The sequence below is a fragment of the Typopeltis vanoorti genome, chromosome 3 (genome assembly GCF_054136105.1).
Source record: "Typopeltis vanoorti isolate ZY-2024b chromosome 3, IOZ_Tvanoo_1.0, whole genome shotgun sequence".
Taxonomy (NCBI): Eukaryota; Metazoa; Arthropoda; class Arachnida; order Uropygi; family Thelyphonidae; genus Typopeltis; species Typopeltis vanoorti.
The window spans coordinates 53572606-53590602 of NC_143551.1; the positions used below are offsets into that span (position 1 = coordinate 53572606).

The following is a 17997-nucleotide window of genomic DNA, read 5'->3' on the forward strand; positions in this document are numbered from 1 at the left end:
GATGAAGACAAATAACCTGAGTATTAAAATTCATTCACATCAGAACAGCCTTCGAACCAGTTAACACCTTACAAAGTTTTCTATGTTCCCCTAAAGACAGCATTTCATTCTATAAACACCCTGGGGTATACAAGATCCCTTGTTCCCTGTGGAAAGGTGACATGGGTCAAACTGAGAGAAGTTTCAAAATCCATAAAATGGATTTTGAAATCAATGTTGAAAATAAGAGAGAAAAAAGAAGTGCACTTTTGGTGAATATCTTTGCAGAACATCTTCACACTGTAGATCGGCAAGAAGCCTCTGTGCATTACTTAGAAGAAAATACTTTCATCAGAATGTTCAAGGAGTCACCCAAGGTGATTTGCTTGCACCAAACATTAAACAGAAACCAAAAAATTACATTTCATGACATCTGGAAGTCACTAATTATTCTTTTGAAAATACATTTCAAGAACATACTGAAATGCATTTTTCAAGTCTTGTCTTTCAGTGAAAAAAATATATGAATCCTGGTTAGGTAACAGATTACAAAGTAGCCAGCAGATGCACAGCAAGTAATTTCAGTTTCCTTATTCAAGGCAAAAACAGTGCCCTCAGACTACTGTACTAAAACTGTCATACGGTTAACTTTCACTATTGCAAACACCACTATAAGAACCTCACTGACTATAACAAATATTCCTGTAGTCCTATATGCATTTGTAAAGAGACGTTTCACTAATACAGTTTAAATTAAACTGTATTTGTGAGCCAGTTCTTTACAGTGAGAGGTAAAGAAGTATAACTAAGTACAGTTATTTTCCCCTTCACTCTTCTTCTTCTTGCACTTTTACCCTTCCTTGTCCTGATATTGATAGTGGCATTTCTAACAAAACTTAGAAATTAATAGTTAATATACAACAGTGATTGCTTACCTTTGTCAGACTCACCACCATCTTCTCTTCGGTGGACTCTAAAACTAGCACTGCGACCTCGTTCTTTTACTTTTGGACTAGATCCATAAAGTTCTAAAAAGAGCATAGAGGTAATAGCATATTCTCAAAATCCTGATTAACCGAATTTATTATTATTATTTTTATATAAAGTAAAGTAAATGTGATTCTATGATATTCTCATTACGTGCTTTTGATTATACAGTTTTATGTATGATATGATTTTCATGTGGGATTTCTTAAGAGTTAAAACTACATAACTGAGAGGAGGTCTCCACATAACCTGTAATATATGTATGTGGAGAACCAACCAGGATAGTAATCTAATGTCCAATACTCATTTTCCTGTGGTGCATCTTGATTTATCCAGACAGATAAATAGCACACCTCCACGTGTCATATGGTTATACAAGGGCTGTTATACTACCCCTGGTTTTCATCATGGAACCAGGACAAACACTGATCAGCTGCTGACAACTTCAAAATAACTGAAGATAATAATCATCAGAGTAAGAAACCTCAATGGAAAAAGAGTTAAAGTTGAGCAGAGGAATTACAAAAATATCATATAAACCTCCTTATCTCACTAAAATGAAGAAGTAACTCAACTAAAAGGTAAGCTACTTGTAAATAATAATTATAAGATGATTTACGAAGGCAATAGTATCAGGGAAAAGGAAAGCTCTAATATTTAACACAACAAAAAATAAACTTCTTGAATGGTAGGCAATTTCAAGTACAGTAAAGTTTACATGGAAAATTGGACAATGTGACTTATTTGTGCTTATGGTCAACTTGAGAGTACTAGTAGTGAAAAATTTCAGGAATTGTATGGGTCATGCTGAAGACTTAAATAGCAAAGCAGAAAATGAATCACAAATGTACAGAAATGTTATTATAGGGAAAATATTTGAAAAAAAATGGTAGAACCAATAATAGGTAAGTAGCTGGCACATTCTCTATAGGACATATATTACTCATTGCTAACACAATAATTGCTCACCATAAAAATGTCCATAACATGAACAGAACATAGAGGATACAAGTATTATTCATGGTGATATCTTCAAATGATTAAAATTTAAGAAAATATGTGGGTTTTCAAAAAGTGACCACTATACAAGCTGGCCTTGTTGGCCGAGTGGTTAGTGTATCTGCTCTCCAGCTAAAAGCCTGAGGATTTCAATCCTGCCATAGGCATGGATGTTTGTGATTGTCTGTAAAAATACTAGTGGTGGTGGTGGGCAGTGGATGGCATTGGTGCAAATGAGGAAGGTAGTTGCAGCAGATGGATTGGTGGAGAGAGAGGTTTGTAGAGCCCTCCTTCGACGAGTATTTGGACTTCCTAGAGGTGTTAAGTAGTAATAATAATAATAACAACAGTTTCAAGCATAAAAAAATGAGTATTGCATTGCAAAGCAAAATGTTTAAATGTATCAAAGTTGAGCAGCTTTCAAATGTTGACTTTCAAAGTGTAGACTCAAATTATTGCAAAAAAAGTGAAGGAGTTTGAAAGAAAAAAGAATAAACCTTAGAGTCAAAACCCAGTAGCAAATCTGAGAACCTTGATAGACTCTTCCTGTAAGCATATAATAAAGTCACCTGCAAGGAAGAAAAAAATCAAAACTCCTTGGTGAATTCAAGAACTTAAATAAGCAGTATGAAAAAAGAAGAAATTGTATCAAAAGCTCCTAGCAAGTAAACATCATCTACCCTGATAATATAAAGAATAAATGTAAGAAATTATGTCTAAAAGTAGTGAGTTCTGAGCTATTTTCTAAATTCATCAATCTTTCCACAACTGGCTTGTGTTCACTTGTCAACAAAAATTGCATATAAGACTTTTTCTTTTCCATAATGTCCAGTCTGCAGCTATGTCACTGTAAATTATATGAATGATCCATCTACTAACAAGGTTTAAAGCACTCCTTCATCACTGTTACGGCTTTCTTTGCTTCATATGGTAGGTTTAGATGGATCTTTATAGATTGCATGCAGATGCTTACTCAAGTGACATTATTATTATTATTATTACGTGACACCTCCAGGGCATCCAAAGACTCATTGAGGGAAGGCACATACTCTACAACTCTGTCTCCATCCAATTCTCCAACTACAATCATCATCTACACCAACACCATCTACTGCCCATCATCACCACTAGTATTTTCACATACAAACAGAGGATATGTTTGGTTTGGTCTAGAATTCTTCAGTCATTAGTGTGTAGAGGCTTAAGTGCTGTGAGGACATCATGTTGGAGGCTTAATGGAATGTATACAGCACTCAGAAAGGATTAACATAGGTTTAATACTTCCCATATTTCGTCCTAGTCACTAGGACATCTTTGGGGATTACAAAAACAACTAATGTAACATGAACACAAATATTATACAATACTAAGCCCAACCATGTGGGTGACACTAAAGTCCTATCAAGGTGGAGTGCCTTGTAACGGCAGTTGTAGGTGGCTTGGAATGTAAGGTGGGACCTCTGGTGATGAGTGTTTCCCAAATCTTCGGAAACTTAATGCAACCGTATTTATTAGATTTGGTTGATTTCTGAGAGCTGCTGCTGCTGCTTCTATGCAACCATATTTATTGAGATTTGGTTGATTTCTGAGAGCTGTTGCTGCTGCTTCTAAGAATAGTCTCTCTTTCTTTTAAGAAAGAGAGACTATTTCTGAGTGCTGTATACATTCCATTAAGCCTCCAACATGAAATTCTTGGATCTACTTCTGTGCTTTAAACTGGTGTGGAAGTTTGGGGGAAATCACTTTTAAAATGTATAAGACCAGATAATGAATTCGGATTTGAATGTTTTCAACAAGGGCAACAATACTACTGAATGTACTCTAATTCAAAAGAAAATGAGAAAAATGTTTTTCCAGCTGCTATGCTTGTACATTTTAACACATTACTATTTAAAAACATCAGTATATCTTCTTTAATTTCATTATCTCATTTTCTCATAATGCATTACGCCTACTGATCTCTTACAGCAAAGTGTGTGCTCATGTTGTTGCTCTTGACATTTGATCAGGTCTGGCACATGTCTTTTCAGCAAACTACCATCCTATGATCTACCCTCAACCTTTTGTAACTTGGTCACCAACTTCCTCTCTGGTTGCTCACTAAAAGTCATAATAGATGATGTCCTCTCATCAGTTTTCCACCAATGCAAAGTACCCCCAGGGGTCTATACTTTTCTCTCACCCTCTTCCTCCTGTATGGAAATGACTTTCTCTCACTGAAATCGAAGCCTATCCATAGCTATGCTGATGACAGTACTCTCCACTTCTCCCTCTCATTTAACAAGCCTTGCAGTGCATAATCATTAGAAGCCTCAAGCTCCTCTAAAACAATTACCTTAAATTCTGATCCTATAATTATTCTTCAACAGGGTGAGTATAACCTTGTGAATTTCAATGCTTTCAAAACATGATTATATCTAATTTCTCCAAAGAAAGACCTCGTGGCACTCCCCCCCCCACATTACTTTTAATAACACCTAGATATCCAAACAAGATTAGATTTCTCTCCTTGTGCTGACCTGCACTTCCAGTCTTACCTAGAACAAGCATATTTCAGCCATGGCTTTAGTTATATATATAAAAAAAGATATAAAAATTGTAGAAAGATTTTTTGCTTGGTTATAAAATTATACTTGACAAGAAATTATATTGAAAGTTTTTCCACTTGGTTATACTATAAATTAAAGATGCCAAGAAAATATACTCTTGGTTTCATCCTTTATCCAAGTGTAAGCAAAAGTTTGTGCCTGAAGTAACTTCAGGATTGGGCAACTCGTATATAGAGGCTGTTGACTTCACATCAATTGCCTTAGTATCCCATAATGCAAAACATGCTTCCTTTTGGATATGTATATTGCTATGCATTATGGTTAAAGTTAATATCCAGAGACTTTCTTTGCTTACTCTTGGATAAAGGATTAAACAAGAATATAATTTCTTATTCTTATTCTTATTATTATTATTCAGGCCTCCATGGAGTCAAAAGATTCATCGTGGGAGGTCCTTCCTAGGAAATACAAAGTATTTTTTAAAAAAATTAAGTTAATTTTTTTTAAGCATAAGTATCAACATGGAAAAAAAAACAGTTAAATCTAAGTGAAAACTCCACTTTACATAATGTTTGACCATAGATGGCAACACTATCGGCAAGATTTTTTTTTTCTAAGTTGGTACATCTATCATAAGCATCCATGTGAAATTGCAAGTCATTCTATCAGGGCTGCATTTATACTGTTTGAGGCTCTAGGTACAACATCATAATGAGGTCCCAAAAGAACAAGTATATTTCAGTTAATCAAATTCATACGCTTTTTTTTTTTTTAGTTTATTTAAAATAAAAGTCGACATTTCCATAATAACTCATTTTAATCAACTAAAAATAACACAACATTGGCATACATATATTTGCATTTAAAAAAAATAATATATTATATATATAAATCAGTTCAAATTTAAATTAAAAAGAAAAAATAATAACAAAGTTTTTTTTCTGGCTTTGGTTTTAGCAAATATATCTAAAATGATATCATAATTAATCGAGTCTATTACATCTGATTCAATGCATAATAACGACAGGTCACTTGTTTTATTTTAGTGCAAGTTGCTTCTTAATTTTTTTATTAGTTTCAACAGTGAAAATGAGTGTTCAGCACTTTCATTTGAAATAGGCATCATCAAAAATATTTTTAGAATTGTTTCTACGTTCGAAAAAGTAGACCTTAACCCATTGTTTATAAATTTGTACATATATTAATTGAAAAATTTTCTTCCTTTATAAAAAATATATTTATAAAAAATCATTATATAATAAAATCGCTTAACTTCACCAATAAATTTTTCTGAATCACTATCAGCCCCCATAAGATTGTAAAATTTTGTTAATACTAGTCTTGTACTTGTCTTGAGGTCAGTGCCGTAACAAGGGCATGGCGAAAGAGGCACCACCATGGGTGCAGCTAGGTTTGGGATGCAAAACGTAAAAAATAAAAATAAATAAATAGATATAAAAGTCAGCTATTTTACATTGTATTTTTAAATTTTGGCAATATGCTGCTTTAGACATGCAAATTCTGCAACAAACTGCAACTCATGTTGATGGGATTAATAATAAGTATTTGACATATTGCATTTAGTAAAATTTAACCTGCTACATTTAAATTTTTCAAAATTGTTGTCATTTTTGGGTTTGGGGGGGTGCAAGTTAGACACTTGCCACAGGCACTTCATTACTGTACTTCATTACTTCGTTACCCTCATTACTGTACTGTTTGAGCTATAATATACCTTCCTTCAAAAAAATGCCAAACATATCCATCTAAATAGCTTTTTGCTCTTTCATTAATTTCCAAAATGAGCTTATCGCAAAGACACGAAAAGTATTAACAATGAAATTTTCTTTCCCGTGCATTATATGAGTAATCTCATCGTTAGATCGTAAAATTTCGTGAGACCTTTTTTTTTCATTTTTTTCACTCTTTCCTTCTCATCTTTAAATTTTGTTTCATCTGTTAATAAATTCGCTTCTTCATTTAAAGCAGCAAAAACTATTTCTTATATCTAAAATAAAATCAAGTAAAGACTGTAACAAATTATTAGCTAAAAACAAATCGATATCTGGATCTTGTAGAGATTTGCTAGTAGCATTTATTCGTTGTAAAATTGTGTCCCACACAACTATTAAAATTGCTGTTCTGAATTTCAAAATGATCAGCCAATAATGAGATCTAATTTAGAAATAGGTTTTTCATGAGGAGAAATGGATACTTCAAGTAATGCCTCTTTAATTTGTTTATATTCATGGTTTCAAAGCTCTTGCGGACCACTCGTTTCACTTAGTCTTTTAACAGTTAAAGATTTTTTCTCCCTAAATGTTTAAGGAGTATACCCCATCTTCTTGTTGACGATGAAAAGTAATTATATACGTTTTAAATTAAACAAAAATACTGCACTGCTTCCGGACAAGATTCTGCGGCATAGTTGCCAGTTCAATTTTAATGGATCAAAACTTCATCCGCATTCTATGTTTTATCATGCAATCATCATAACACTAATTACGGGTATAGATCATATTGGTCTGTTTTGGTCTCATTATCCATCCAATATTCCTTTTTTGAGGTCTACCCTGCCTTCTTTTTCCAATTGGCTTATATTTTAGTATTTGTTTTGGATGTTGGGTGTTGGCCATTCGGTTTACATGTTCAATCCATTTTTGTTTATAATTGTTTAATTTTTCTTCTATTGATTTTGTTTTTAGTTCTTTTAAAATGTCTTTGTTCCTTTTTTGATCTAATAATGTGTATTTTGCAATTCTTCTTATAAAATCTCATTTCACTTGTTTTTATTCTTTGTTTATCTTGTTTATTTATTGCCCAAATTTCACTGCCACATAATAATGTGGCTGCTAAAGTATTGTATATTTGCAATTACCCCCTTTGCCGTTAATCCCTGAATGGTGATTTTAGAGCCGTTAACAGATTAGCTGTGTGGAACAACCTTTGACTTTACGTGTACTGTGTTACTTGGAATTTCCTTTACTGTCCTGTGATATTTGATTTTTTTTTTGTTTTGTTTTCCTGCACAATTATTTGTCTTTTCCCAAAAATAAAAACGAATTTCACATGTGCGAAAATAATCAATCCTGAAATGACCAGAGATCAGCCTTTGCAATGAATCTATTTGGTAATAGTAAATTTGCTGCCTTTTATTCTTCAAATCAGTGTCACGGAACAAGACAACTTTACGTTCTTTCACTTTACTGACAATATAGAAGATTTTTTTTTTCGTGAATTTTCAAATGTTTGTTTCATTTAAAATATTGTGTCAAATATTTATATTTTTTAAATGACATTTATCGAAATAAATATGACATTTTGCTTTCTTGCCTTGCAAAATACCATTATATGGATCGTAACATTTCAATTTTAGGAATGATTTTTTTTTGTGAACAACAAATAATGTTAAACTGCATTACTCGGGGTTTCCGATTGTGAGTCTTTTTAATATCAAAAATTTATATCCAATGGTATTTTATCAGAGACTCTTCCCTTTGTCTTTTACTTAAAACTACAACAGATTTTTTTTTTTTTTTTTTAGGATCCGCATTACTATATCCAGTGTAACCACTGTAGATATGCTGAAAATATAATGTGAAAGATATCCTAGATGAAATAATTCGAAATTTATGTCATTTTGAAGATTTTCTACTGCATCTATCTCCCCTCTCCTTTACTGGAACTCAATTACATAACTACTTTAAATATCTACTGGTTTTCAGAAAGTATTCAAAATCTGTTACTTCAGTTTACCGTTTTGACAAAAAAAATAAATTAAACAATAAACGAATAAAATAAAGCAATAATATTGTTGTGACGTGGATGCTTCTAATTCTGTACTATTTCTTTGCAATCTGAAATCAGTTGTTCAGCAGTCTGCTGAAATTTTAATAGTGTTATTTTTGTTATTTATTTATTCATTAATTAATTCTAAATATTACTACGTCTTCGAAATACTCCATAATAATCCTCTTAGCTGGAGATTAATCTAAAGTGCGAGTAATCTAAAGCTAAACTTAGATTACTCGTATTGCTATTGCGAAAGACAAGAGAGAAAGTTTCCCCAGAAATCACACTAAATTGCCTAGCTGTAGTGCAGAATACATCAAGAATGTCTTGTTTCGTTTTCCATTGTTGATTACAGACATCCTAACACAGAAATAATGACATAATCTTTTACAGGCTGATACAACAGTTATACCAGATGATTTCTTAATTTATAGTGATCAGTTTCATTTTTATTATCGAAAAATTATAAATAATTTGATACAATTATCTTGAAAAAAAAAAGATTTGAATTATTTAAAAGAAAAGGTGCATATGTATTACATAATCATTTATGTATTTTTTTGGCGGGGGAGGGGGGAGGGTTATAGACCTATTCTTTTCTGCTCGAGTAACAGTCTGTAAGCTAACGAAAATTATTGAGAAAGTGAGAAACCAACATGTCCAGTAGATGCATTAAAAGTCCCTAACCAGAGCCGAATACACACAGAAATTTATTTTATTTTATTATTATATTTTTCACCTTTCTGATTGCTTTACAGATGTTCAAAACATTTTATTCTGATATTGCTTTTGTAGGATGAAACTGTTTTTTAAACATTAATTTCCTCAATATTACATAATTTAATGATTTATACTTATCAGGAAATAATATAAATGAAAAAATACACAAAATGTGCTAATTTATAATAATTACAATTTAATTTTGGTATCGGAATATTAAAAGTTCTCTGGTACAATTACTTTGGAAAATAACAAATTCAAATAAAAAGAAAGTGCACATATGTTACTAGCAGTATAGTATTTTGTGTGTGTGTGTGTGAAAAAATCTCCCGTGTGATAATTTTGGGAGGGAGGAGTTAGCCATTAAAGGCGAATTAATTCTGTTAGGAAAATTTTGGAAATAAAATTTCATTTCAACGCATGCACCTACACATGTTTTGAAAGATAAACTGTTGAGAAAATATCGCTACTTCAAAACTGGCGCAAAATATCGAAATTAGCCAAAAATATGTACATAACAGTTGACTTCATAACTGCCATTTATTTCGATTTGTAGTTAGTGATTAGGAGAAAACCAAGAAAGTTGAAATACAAAAACCTACAAATTACGTTATAAAAATTATGCATTACATGATATGATTCAAGATTTACGTATGATTCTTTATAAAGCAAAATTTAAAAGTGCGAACCTTCGCGCAATCTGTGAACTAACCTTCGAACTAAGATTATGAATAAAAAAGAAAACTTAATTTGGAACATATGGAGGTGGTATTCATTTTTAGATTCTGATTTTCACAAATTTATAAAATATTTGTTTGACAAAAATAATTATCTTCAACCAAGTTCTGGGAGAATTTTAAAATGTATTGGTGATTAAAATAATAAGCAAAAAAATTGATAGTGACATTGATCTTCCAAAGTGATACAATATGAAGTGAAGAAAGTATGAAAGGATTTCTTGCCAGCGCAAAATAAGAATGGATTTCTTATTTTGCACTGGTATTAAAAACTATAATTATATGATAAAAACAAACAGCAAAAAATGAATATAACTCATAGGTATTTAGTCTGATATAACTTAGATTCCAGTTACCGAGTAAACGGCAAGTAACAGTTTCTTGCTGTAGGCAACTGAACGTAGCTACTACGCACGTCAGATAATCTAGTTAAGTGTTCTTTTCAGTGTGAAGGATTATTGTGCCTTCTAATGGACATGGCAGTCAAACTGCACTTCTTATCCATGTTCTTTCAGCAGGTGAACAGAATATTATCCAGGTTTTCTGGACGTATATATACGTCCAGCAAAGAAATGGTATGCTTATATACATGAATTTTATGGAATACAAGAGTTCCTATTAGTTTTATGTTCTAAGGAAAGAACAATGTATTTCAAATGGAAGCAGGAGGCCTCACAAATTTTTCAGCAGCTTCTAGTTTTTATATTATGAATTTAATATTTTAAAATAAGTATTTTAGTTTGCAACTATAACTATGCTGTTTTTTTTTATTGTTCTTTGTTAGGAGTAAGGTTTTAAAATGTGGCCCCCCCATAGGGAGTGAGGCCTCCAGCTTGCACCTAATGGTAAATGCGGTCCTGCATTCTATCAAGTAGTTTTATTTTATCAAGTAGTTTGTTTTATACAGCTGTCTGAAGCAAAAGTGTTATCTGTATCCCCTGAAATGGATAAAATTGAGTATCATACAGTTATAAAATTCTTTATAAAAGAAGGTTTAACAGCAAAGAAATTCATTCGAAGTTCATAAAAGTTTATGGGCACTTTTCTCCTTCATTTCTGACAATTAAGAAATGGGCTGCCAAGTTTAAACAGGGCTGTACCAGCCTTGAAGCTGATCCATGTAAAGGTTGTCCAAAATGTGTAACAACACCAGAAATCATTGATCAAGTGCGATATTAGATGATCGGCGAGTCAAAGTGCATGAAATTGCTGAGACTATAGGCATTTCAAAAGAATGTGTAGGATATATTTTGCATGAACTATTGCAAATAAAAAAGCTTTGCGCAAGATGGGTGCCACATTTGTTCACAGCAGATCAGAAACGCATGAAAATCTCTAAACAGTGCTTGGAACATTTTAACAAGAATAAAACTGATCTTGTGTGTTGATTTATTACTATGGATGAGACTTGGATTCACCATTACACACCAGAATCCAAGCAACAGTCAAAACAGTGGACAGAAGCCAGTTGTTCAGCACCAAAGAAGACAAAGTCGGTTCCATCAGCAGGAAAGGTCATGGCATCAGTGTTTTGGGATGCTAAAGACATTTTGTTTATTAATTGTTTTGAAAAGGGTAAAACAATAACCAGGGAATATTATTCCGATCTTTTAACCAGACCAGACGAAAAAATTCGTGAGAAAAGACCCAGTTTGCAGAAGAAAAAAAAATCATCTTTCATCAGGACAATGAAAGGACAGGACCTATCGTAGGAAATTACACCTTTATGGGCAGGACACCTGCCCAGAAAGGTGTTTTGGCAATGGGAAAATTAAAGGATCTGCACTATGAATTGTTGGAACATCTATCCTATTCCCCAGATTTGGCTCCCTCTAACTTCTCTTCCCAAAACTAAAAAGCTCCCTTGCTGGTCAGTGTTTTTCTTCGAATCAAGAAGTGATTACAGCTGTAGAGGGGTATTTTGCAAATCTTACTGAGAACCACTACAGGGAATGGGATAATGGCACTGGAGCATCACTGGAATAAATGCATTAGTCTTAAGGGAGATTATGTTGAAAAATAAAAATAATTGAAATTATATTCGGTTTTTCATTTTTAGGTCAAGAACTTTTCAGACCACCCTCATATATGTATGGTTACTGGCCAGGCTGTTTTGATAAGTGCAAAACCATGTCACCTCCAAATGAAAATAGTTAACTCACCTTCAACTGAAAAAGCACTGCATCCTAGACAGGATTTGAACCCAGGTTTGTGAAAACTGAAGGGAAGATTTTCATTAGGGAGAGTTATTAATTCTATATGTTTATTAATATCATGATGCTTTAAAGATACTTGTGACATTAGGATTATAAAATATATACACGTTTACACAAGAATGTTATTTAATTTGCCAAATATTTCAGTCTGAACATTACAGACCATCTTCAGTGGCTACATAGTGTTGGATTCTGATTATGTAGAGATTAGAGTAATTATTATTTGCTTCAGAATCCAACATGATCTTCCATCACAAAGGCTAGACTTGTAAATATTATTTAATGTATATAACTTATTTTAAAATTTAATATTCATATAACTGCCTTAATTTTGTCTAATATTTAATTATTTAATCAAAGATATATGTATGAATAATGAAAAGACTGTATTAAATATTAATAAGTTATTTTATTTATTGTTATGTCAATATTATATGAACTTGTATTTGTAATTTAACTACGCATTTATTGAAATGCAAATATTCTATTTATTCTTTTTTGTGAAAGTTTAACGTTATGTAATAACTGAATGTAGTTGTATAGCCTAATGTAACATTCGCGAGAATGTTTACGTTTATCGGTTGTCATAGAGACGCGTGAAATAAACGAGCGCGAGTGGAACAGAACGTGGGCTAAATAGAGAGGAGAAAAGATATACGAAGTAGGGGAGTCGGAACGGAATTTTGGAAGTAAAAGGTAGCAAGGAGATAAACTAGAGAAGTAAAAGTAAATAAAAGGTTCTTAAGGGTAGGAGTTGAGTGGATATTTTTTTATAAGTGAGCAAGGACGAAACGAGCTTTATAGTTAGCTGAAAGTATAATCAGCAGTAATAATGAAAAGGAAATTAATACTACAATCGGATAAAATAAAAAGCTGGACGTTCAAGGAAGAATTCTGAATGAACCTGGCTATTCTAGAATTGTGGCTTATTTCCGATTTGCCCTAAAAGGAACCTCACGGTGTTTAATTAGTTTATGAGTGGTAACGACAATAGTTGAAGTACCCTGTAATTGAAGTCTAGAATTCTGAAGTGCGTTTGATAGTGCTTTAAGTATAACCGTGGATAAGTCTTGTAGATGTGTTTTTATAAGTTAGATAAATAAGTTCCAAAGGTTTGCTCACAACATAATTGATGTATTAGGAACTATTTCTGGTAAGGTTTATCATAGTGTATTATTTCTATGCTTGAAGAATTGTGTGTTAATTACGCTATGCTTAACGCTACTTTAACTGTGGAAACTCTTTGTGAATGAGAGTTGGAGATAAGAATTGTTTGAAAGATATTTTCAGCTATTAGTGCTTGTAATATTTTGAACTTATAGCATGACTGAGAATTGTGTGAAAACTGACTAGATTGGATGTTCCATTATATTAATTTAAGTGTAGAAACTTTGTAACCCAGAAGCTGAGAAAGTACATGTGAAGACTTGGAAGAGTGTGCTATTGAGATTATCTAAACTTAATGTTTGACTTGTTTCTAGTATATAGAAATTAGAAGTAAAATTTATGTATGTGTTATATGACCTATATTAAATGTTTCATTGGTTAATCTAACTATTGTATTTGCCTGAATTTCTTATTACTGCATCGTTCACAAAAATTCGAATCTAGCGGGAATCGCAGAAGGAAAATAAATACTTCGACCAGATTGAATGAAAGGACTGCTAACTAACTTTGAATTGATCGTACTGTTTCATATAGACTTATCTAAGGATAGAGTGGCACAGTATAATAGAAATTTCTCTACCCTTGGATTAGTGATCAATTTACAATTAGTTGTGTTTTATTTTATGAAAGTGACTAGTAACAAGATGGCAGATTAGAACACAACATGAGAAGAGAACGTCATGACATTATAAAATATATACACGTTTACACAAGAATGTTATTTAATTTGCAAAATATTTCAGTCTGAACATTACAGACCATCTTCAGTAGCTACATAGGAATAATTTTAAAAAAGAAGGTGGAATATGAACAATTGATGATTCACAAATAGAACGAGCTGCATGATGTCATATCGCTAAGTATTAAAAGAGTAAAACTCTTTTAAAAGTAAAAGAGTAAAAAAGTAAAAGTAAAAAGTAAAAAGAGTAAAATTCTTTTAAAAGTAAAAAGTAAAAAGAGTAAAACTCTTTTAAAAGTAAAAAGTAAAAAGAGTAAAACTCTTTTAAAAGTAAAAGAGTAAAAAAGTAAAAGTAAAAAGTAAAAAGAGTAAAACTCTTTTAATACTTAGTGATATGACATCGTGCAGCTCGTTCTATTTGTGAATGATCAATTGTTTGTATTCCTCGTTGTTTTTTAAAACTATTCCTATGTAGCCACTGAAGATGTCTGTAATATTCAGAATGAAATATTTGGCAAATTAAATAATATTCTTGTGTAAACGTGTATATATTTTATAATATTAATATCATGTTGCATTACATTTTTAGCATAGTTTCTTCTACAGCTATTAGTAGGAAATTATAACTGATATAAAAATTAAAATTAGATACCTATATGCAAGACATTATTTATCTTAGAATTTATTAAGAATAGCACTTAGAAATGAAATAAATTAATGGAAAATTCTGCTATTCTTAACATGAATAAAAATACACAGCTTTTTTGGGGAATGTAATTCATTGGTCTAATGGACATCGGTGAGAATCTCAGAACGCTTATATGATAATAACAAGCAAGTTTCACAGTCATGCCATATGGGCAATCATATCATGGGGAACATGTTGCTTTTGTCTGTCAGGTCACATGCAAACTGATTGCATACTTGAAGATTCCATTTTTCATGCTCTTCAGATAATCCATAAATTCCTGTTCATCATCATCAAATTCCTGAATGTGAACCTTCAGGGAAGTGGGTACAAGATATTATGATAATTACTAGATGAAAGTTTATGTCATTACCAACTTCCTATTGACAACTTTCCTCCAAATTAATCTGTTGTCTTTCAGGTCTCCATTATTATCAGATCTTAGATTTTGGTTTTCTAAAGCACATCTGACTGTATCAAGCTAGCTAGATTTTGGTCTTCTTCTGGGACTAATTCCTTCCATATGCAATCTCCAGTATTTGATCAATTCTTATTTCTAATGCAGCTCTCAGATCCATAAGTTAAAATTGGTTTGAACATGTCTTGTATATAGCTAGTTTAGTGTTTTTACTAATTTCTCTTATTCCATATAAATTTATTCAACTGGCTCCCCATCATACCAGCTTTGCTAATTCTGTTTGTCTATTTCCATTTTATTTGTTACCTTCACTAAAACTTGTGCCTAAATTCTAAAACTTCATTACCAGAATGTGTTATTAATTAAAGGAGTGTCAAGAATTTTAAGATTCTATATGATAAATATGTTGTTAGTTAAATGAACTTCCCACGATGAGTCTGCCGACTCCATGGAGAGTGTAATAATACTAAAACTGGTTTACTTGTGCGGTAAGTTCCCCATTCAGAATGCAGATGAAGTTTTAAGCATTCCTCTAATTTTGATATCAGTTCTAATGTCACTTTCCTATATAATGTGATCCATGCAGATGATGACTAACAGTGGAAATAATGTGCACCCTTAACTCACAAATGATTCAATATCAAACCATCTTCCTGTACCTCTTTCAATTCTAACTGCAGACTTACACCTCTTATCAAATATAGGCTATGTACTGCTTGATATAATGTACCATTCACACCATATAATTGTAGCATTTTGAGAAGCTTTTCACTTGGTACTTTGTCATAAGCCTTATCTGGATCTACAAAACTCAAATACATATCCTTTGTTATATTCCCATGATTTCTCAACTATTTGTCTTAAAGTGAAAATCTGATCCTGACAACTCCTGTTTGGCCTAAACTCAGATTGTTTTTTTCCATGTTTCTCTTCCACAATTTTTCTTCAACTCTTCTCAAGTATGTTTGCATAATTGTTACCTGGAATACTTAGTAGAGAAATTCCTCTGTAATTCTCACATTCAATTTCATTTCCTTTTTTATAGATGTGTACTTTGAGAGCTCTATTCTAATCATTTGGAATTCAACTCTGTTACCAAGTCATCTGAATTACGCAGTGTAGCTGATATAAAACTTTTATACTTTTATATTTGAACATTTCTGTATATATCATGTGCTCCATTTGCCTTTCCACATTTCAAGTTTCTGAGGGCTTTTTCTATCTCATTTACTCCAGACTGCATTCTGTCTCTTGACTATTTTCTACCACTGTTCTGTCACTTCTTGTTTCATTCAGTAATAATCTTTTAAAGTATTATTCCAGATGTAGAATATCTTTATCTTCAGTTTTCATGCTACGTTTATTATTTCTGATTCATTTTACAGCATCTTTCCTCCATTTTGAAGCTATTTTCAATAGTCTTCAGGAAAAATTACAAAATTCCTGTTTTGATATTAAACTATTAAGAATATATGTTTTTTTGTTTTTAAATAAAATTGATTATAAAGATGGGAAAGCAATTAAGAAAACAAATTTTTCTACCTGGAAGACTGTCTTGTGAGACAAGATTTGAAGAGGCTCTTCTTACAGAAGCTGATTGTGCTGCTGCTGGTGTTTGTTGCATGTATATAACTGAGGGTGATGAGGATTTCCTTTCAGTTGGTTTGGCTACTACTCCTGGTTGCCTGTCATATGCATCATCTGGATGTAGAACTAAAGAATAAAAGTTTTTATTATTATCAAGCCATGGAGTCAAAAGACATGGGAGTATCATTCATCAAACTGTGACTTAAGCTAGTTTACTTGTTTTTCAATCACCACACTCTCAGGCAATGCATTCTGCTTGCCAAGCCAAAAAATCTGCTATTTACTAATAAATGAAATTCTTTTATATAAGCAAAGTGGATATTAGATCCAGCATTATTTCAAAACTGAATGTAGAACCTATGAAAGTTTCGCAAGGTAAGTTGACCAGAGAGCTTACCAATATTCATTACCAATATTTCAACTTACCTTACGAAATTTTTATAGTTTCTACATTTGGCTTTGAAATAATGGCATCACTGAACTGAAGCCTTATGGCTCTTTATTTTAGTAATTAAATTCTTTTAATTTACTAATAAATTTAATTTATTAGTAAAATTATGCAGATTACACAAATACTATTCTCTTAATTACCATTCCCAATATTTCAGAGACTAAGACCTTTTACAAAATTCTTCATTTCACTGAAAACTAGATGACCAAATCAGCCTCAGTAGTCTTGCAGTATGATAAAGGTCTCTTGTATAATGGAACTATGACCTCTTTATTTCAACACATCAATGATGTCAATCTCATCAGTGGTGATAAATGTTTTGTCCTTGCAATGTAGTCCATGATTTTCTGGTCCTTGTTGGCCATCATTCTCAAGTCCCTTATCTACTCTGTTTCTTTCAATATACATCCTTCTAAATGAATGCACATTTCATCCTTGTCTTCTAAATTTCAAAGCTTGATCCCCCCACTCATTTGCCTAAACTGTTGGTTCAAATACTCCTGGAAGCAATAAAATATGTTTCATTCATAACAGCTCTCCTCAATTTTGTGTTATCATCTGCATATAACAGTACATTCCATTTAAACCTCTCCTGATATCAATAACACAAGTTAAGCAATAATGCTGTGGCACACAACTAGTGACTTTCATCTTTTGGAACTGCCCGTTTGTACAAAGCTTGCTGATATCTATGAGACTGCCAAATTCACTAATCTATTACCCAGAACTAGTTGCCCAATTTAAATATTGATATGTCAAGTAGCAATCTGTCAAAGACTTTTGCAAAATCAAGATATACTAGTATATGTGCATCCTCCTTCCACATACACTTTTCAAGACATCAGCCTGTTGTAATGTGCAAGTAAGGAGCTGAAACACAACTTCCACAAACCCAACCCATACTGACTGTCATAGAGAATTCTGTTGTAATAACCCAATCCTGGATCCTAGTTATCACAGATTCTCTAAAGCCTTAACCAATACTCCAGATATACAGACTAGCCTGAAATTTAAAGCATCAGTCTTAA

The 17997-nt window shown here is 32.2% G+C and overlaps 1 protein-coding gene across 1 annotated transcript in view; it reads right to left on the minus strand.

The window, feature by feature from the left end:
* LOC150108157 (uncharacterized) overlaps positions 1–17997 on the minus strand; it is a 280382-nt gene that overhangs the window by 66356 nt on the left and 196029 nt on the right. The window contains exons 14-15 of the mRNA XM_090390420.1: positions 16474–16644; positions 915–1007 (exon numbers count right to left, since the gene is read on the minus strand). Coding sequence (XP_090246546.1) covers positions 915–1007; positions 16474–16644 — 264 coding nt within the window. The remainder of the gene's footprint in view (positions 1–914; positions 1008–16473; positions 16645–17997) is intronic.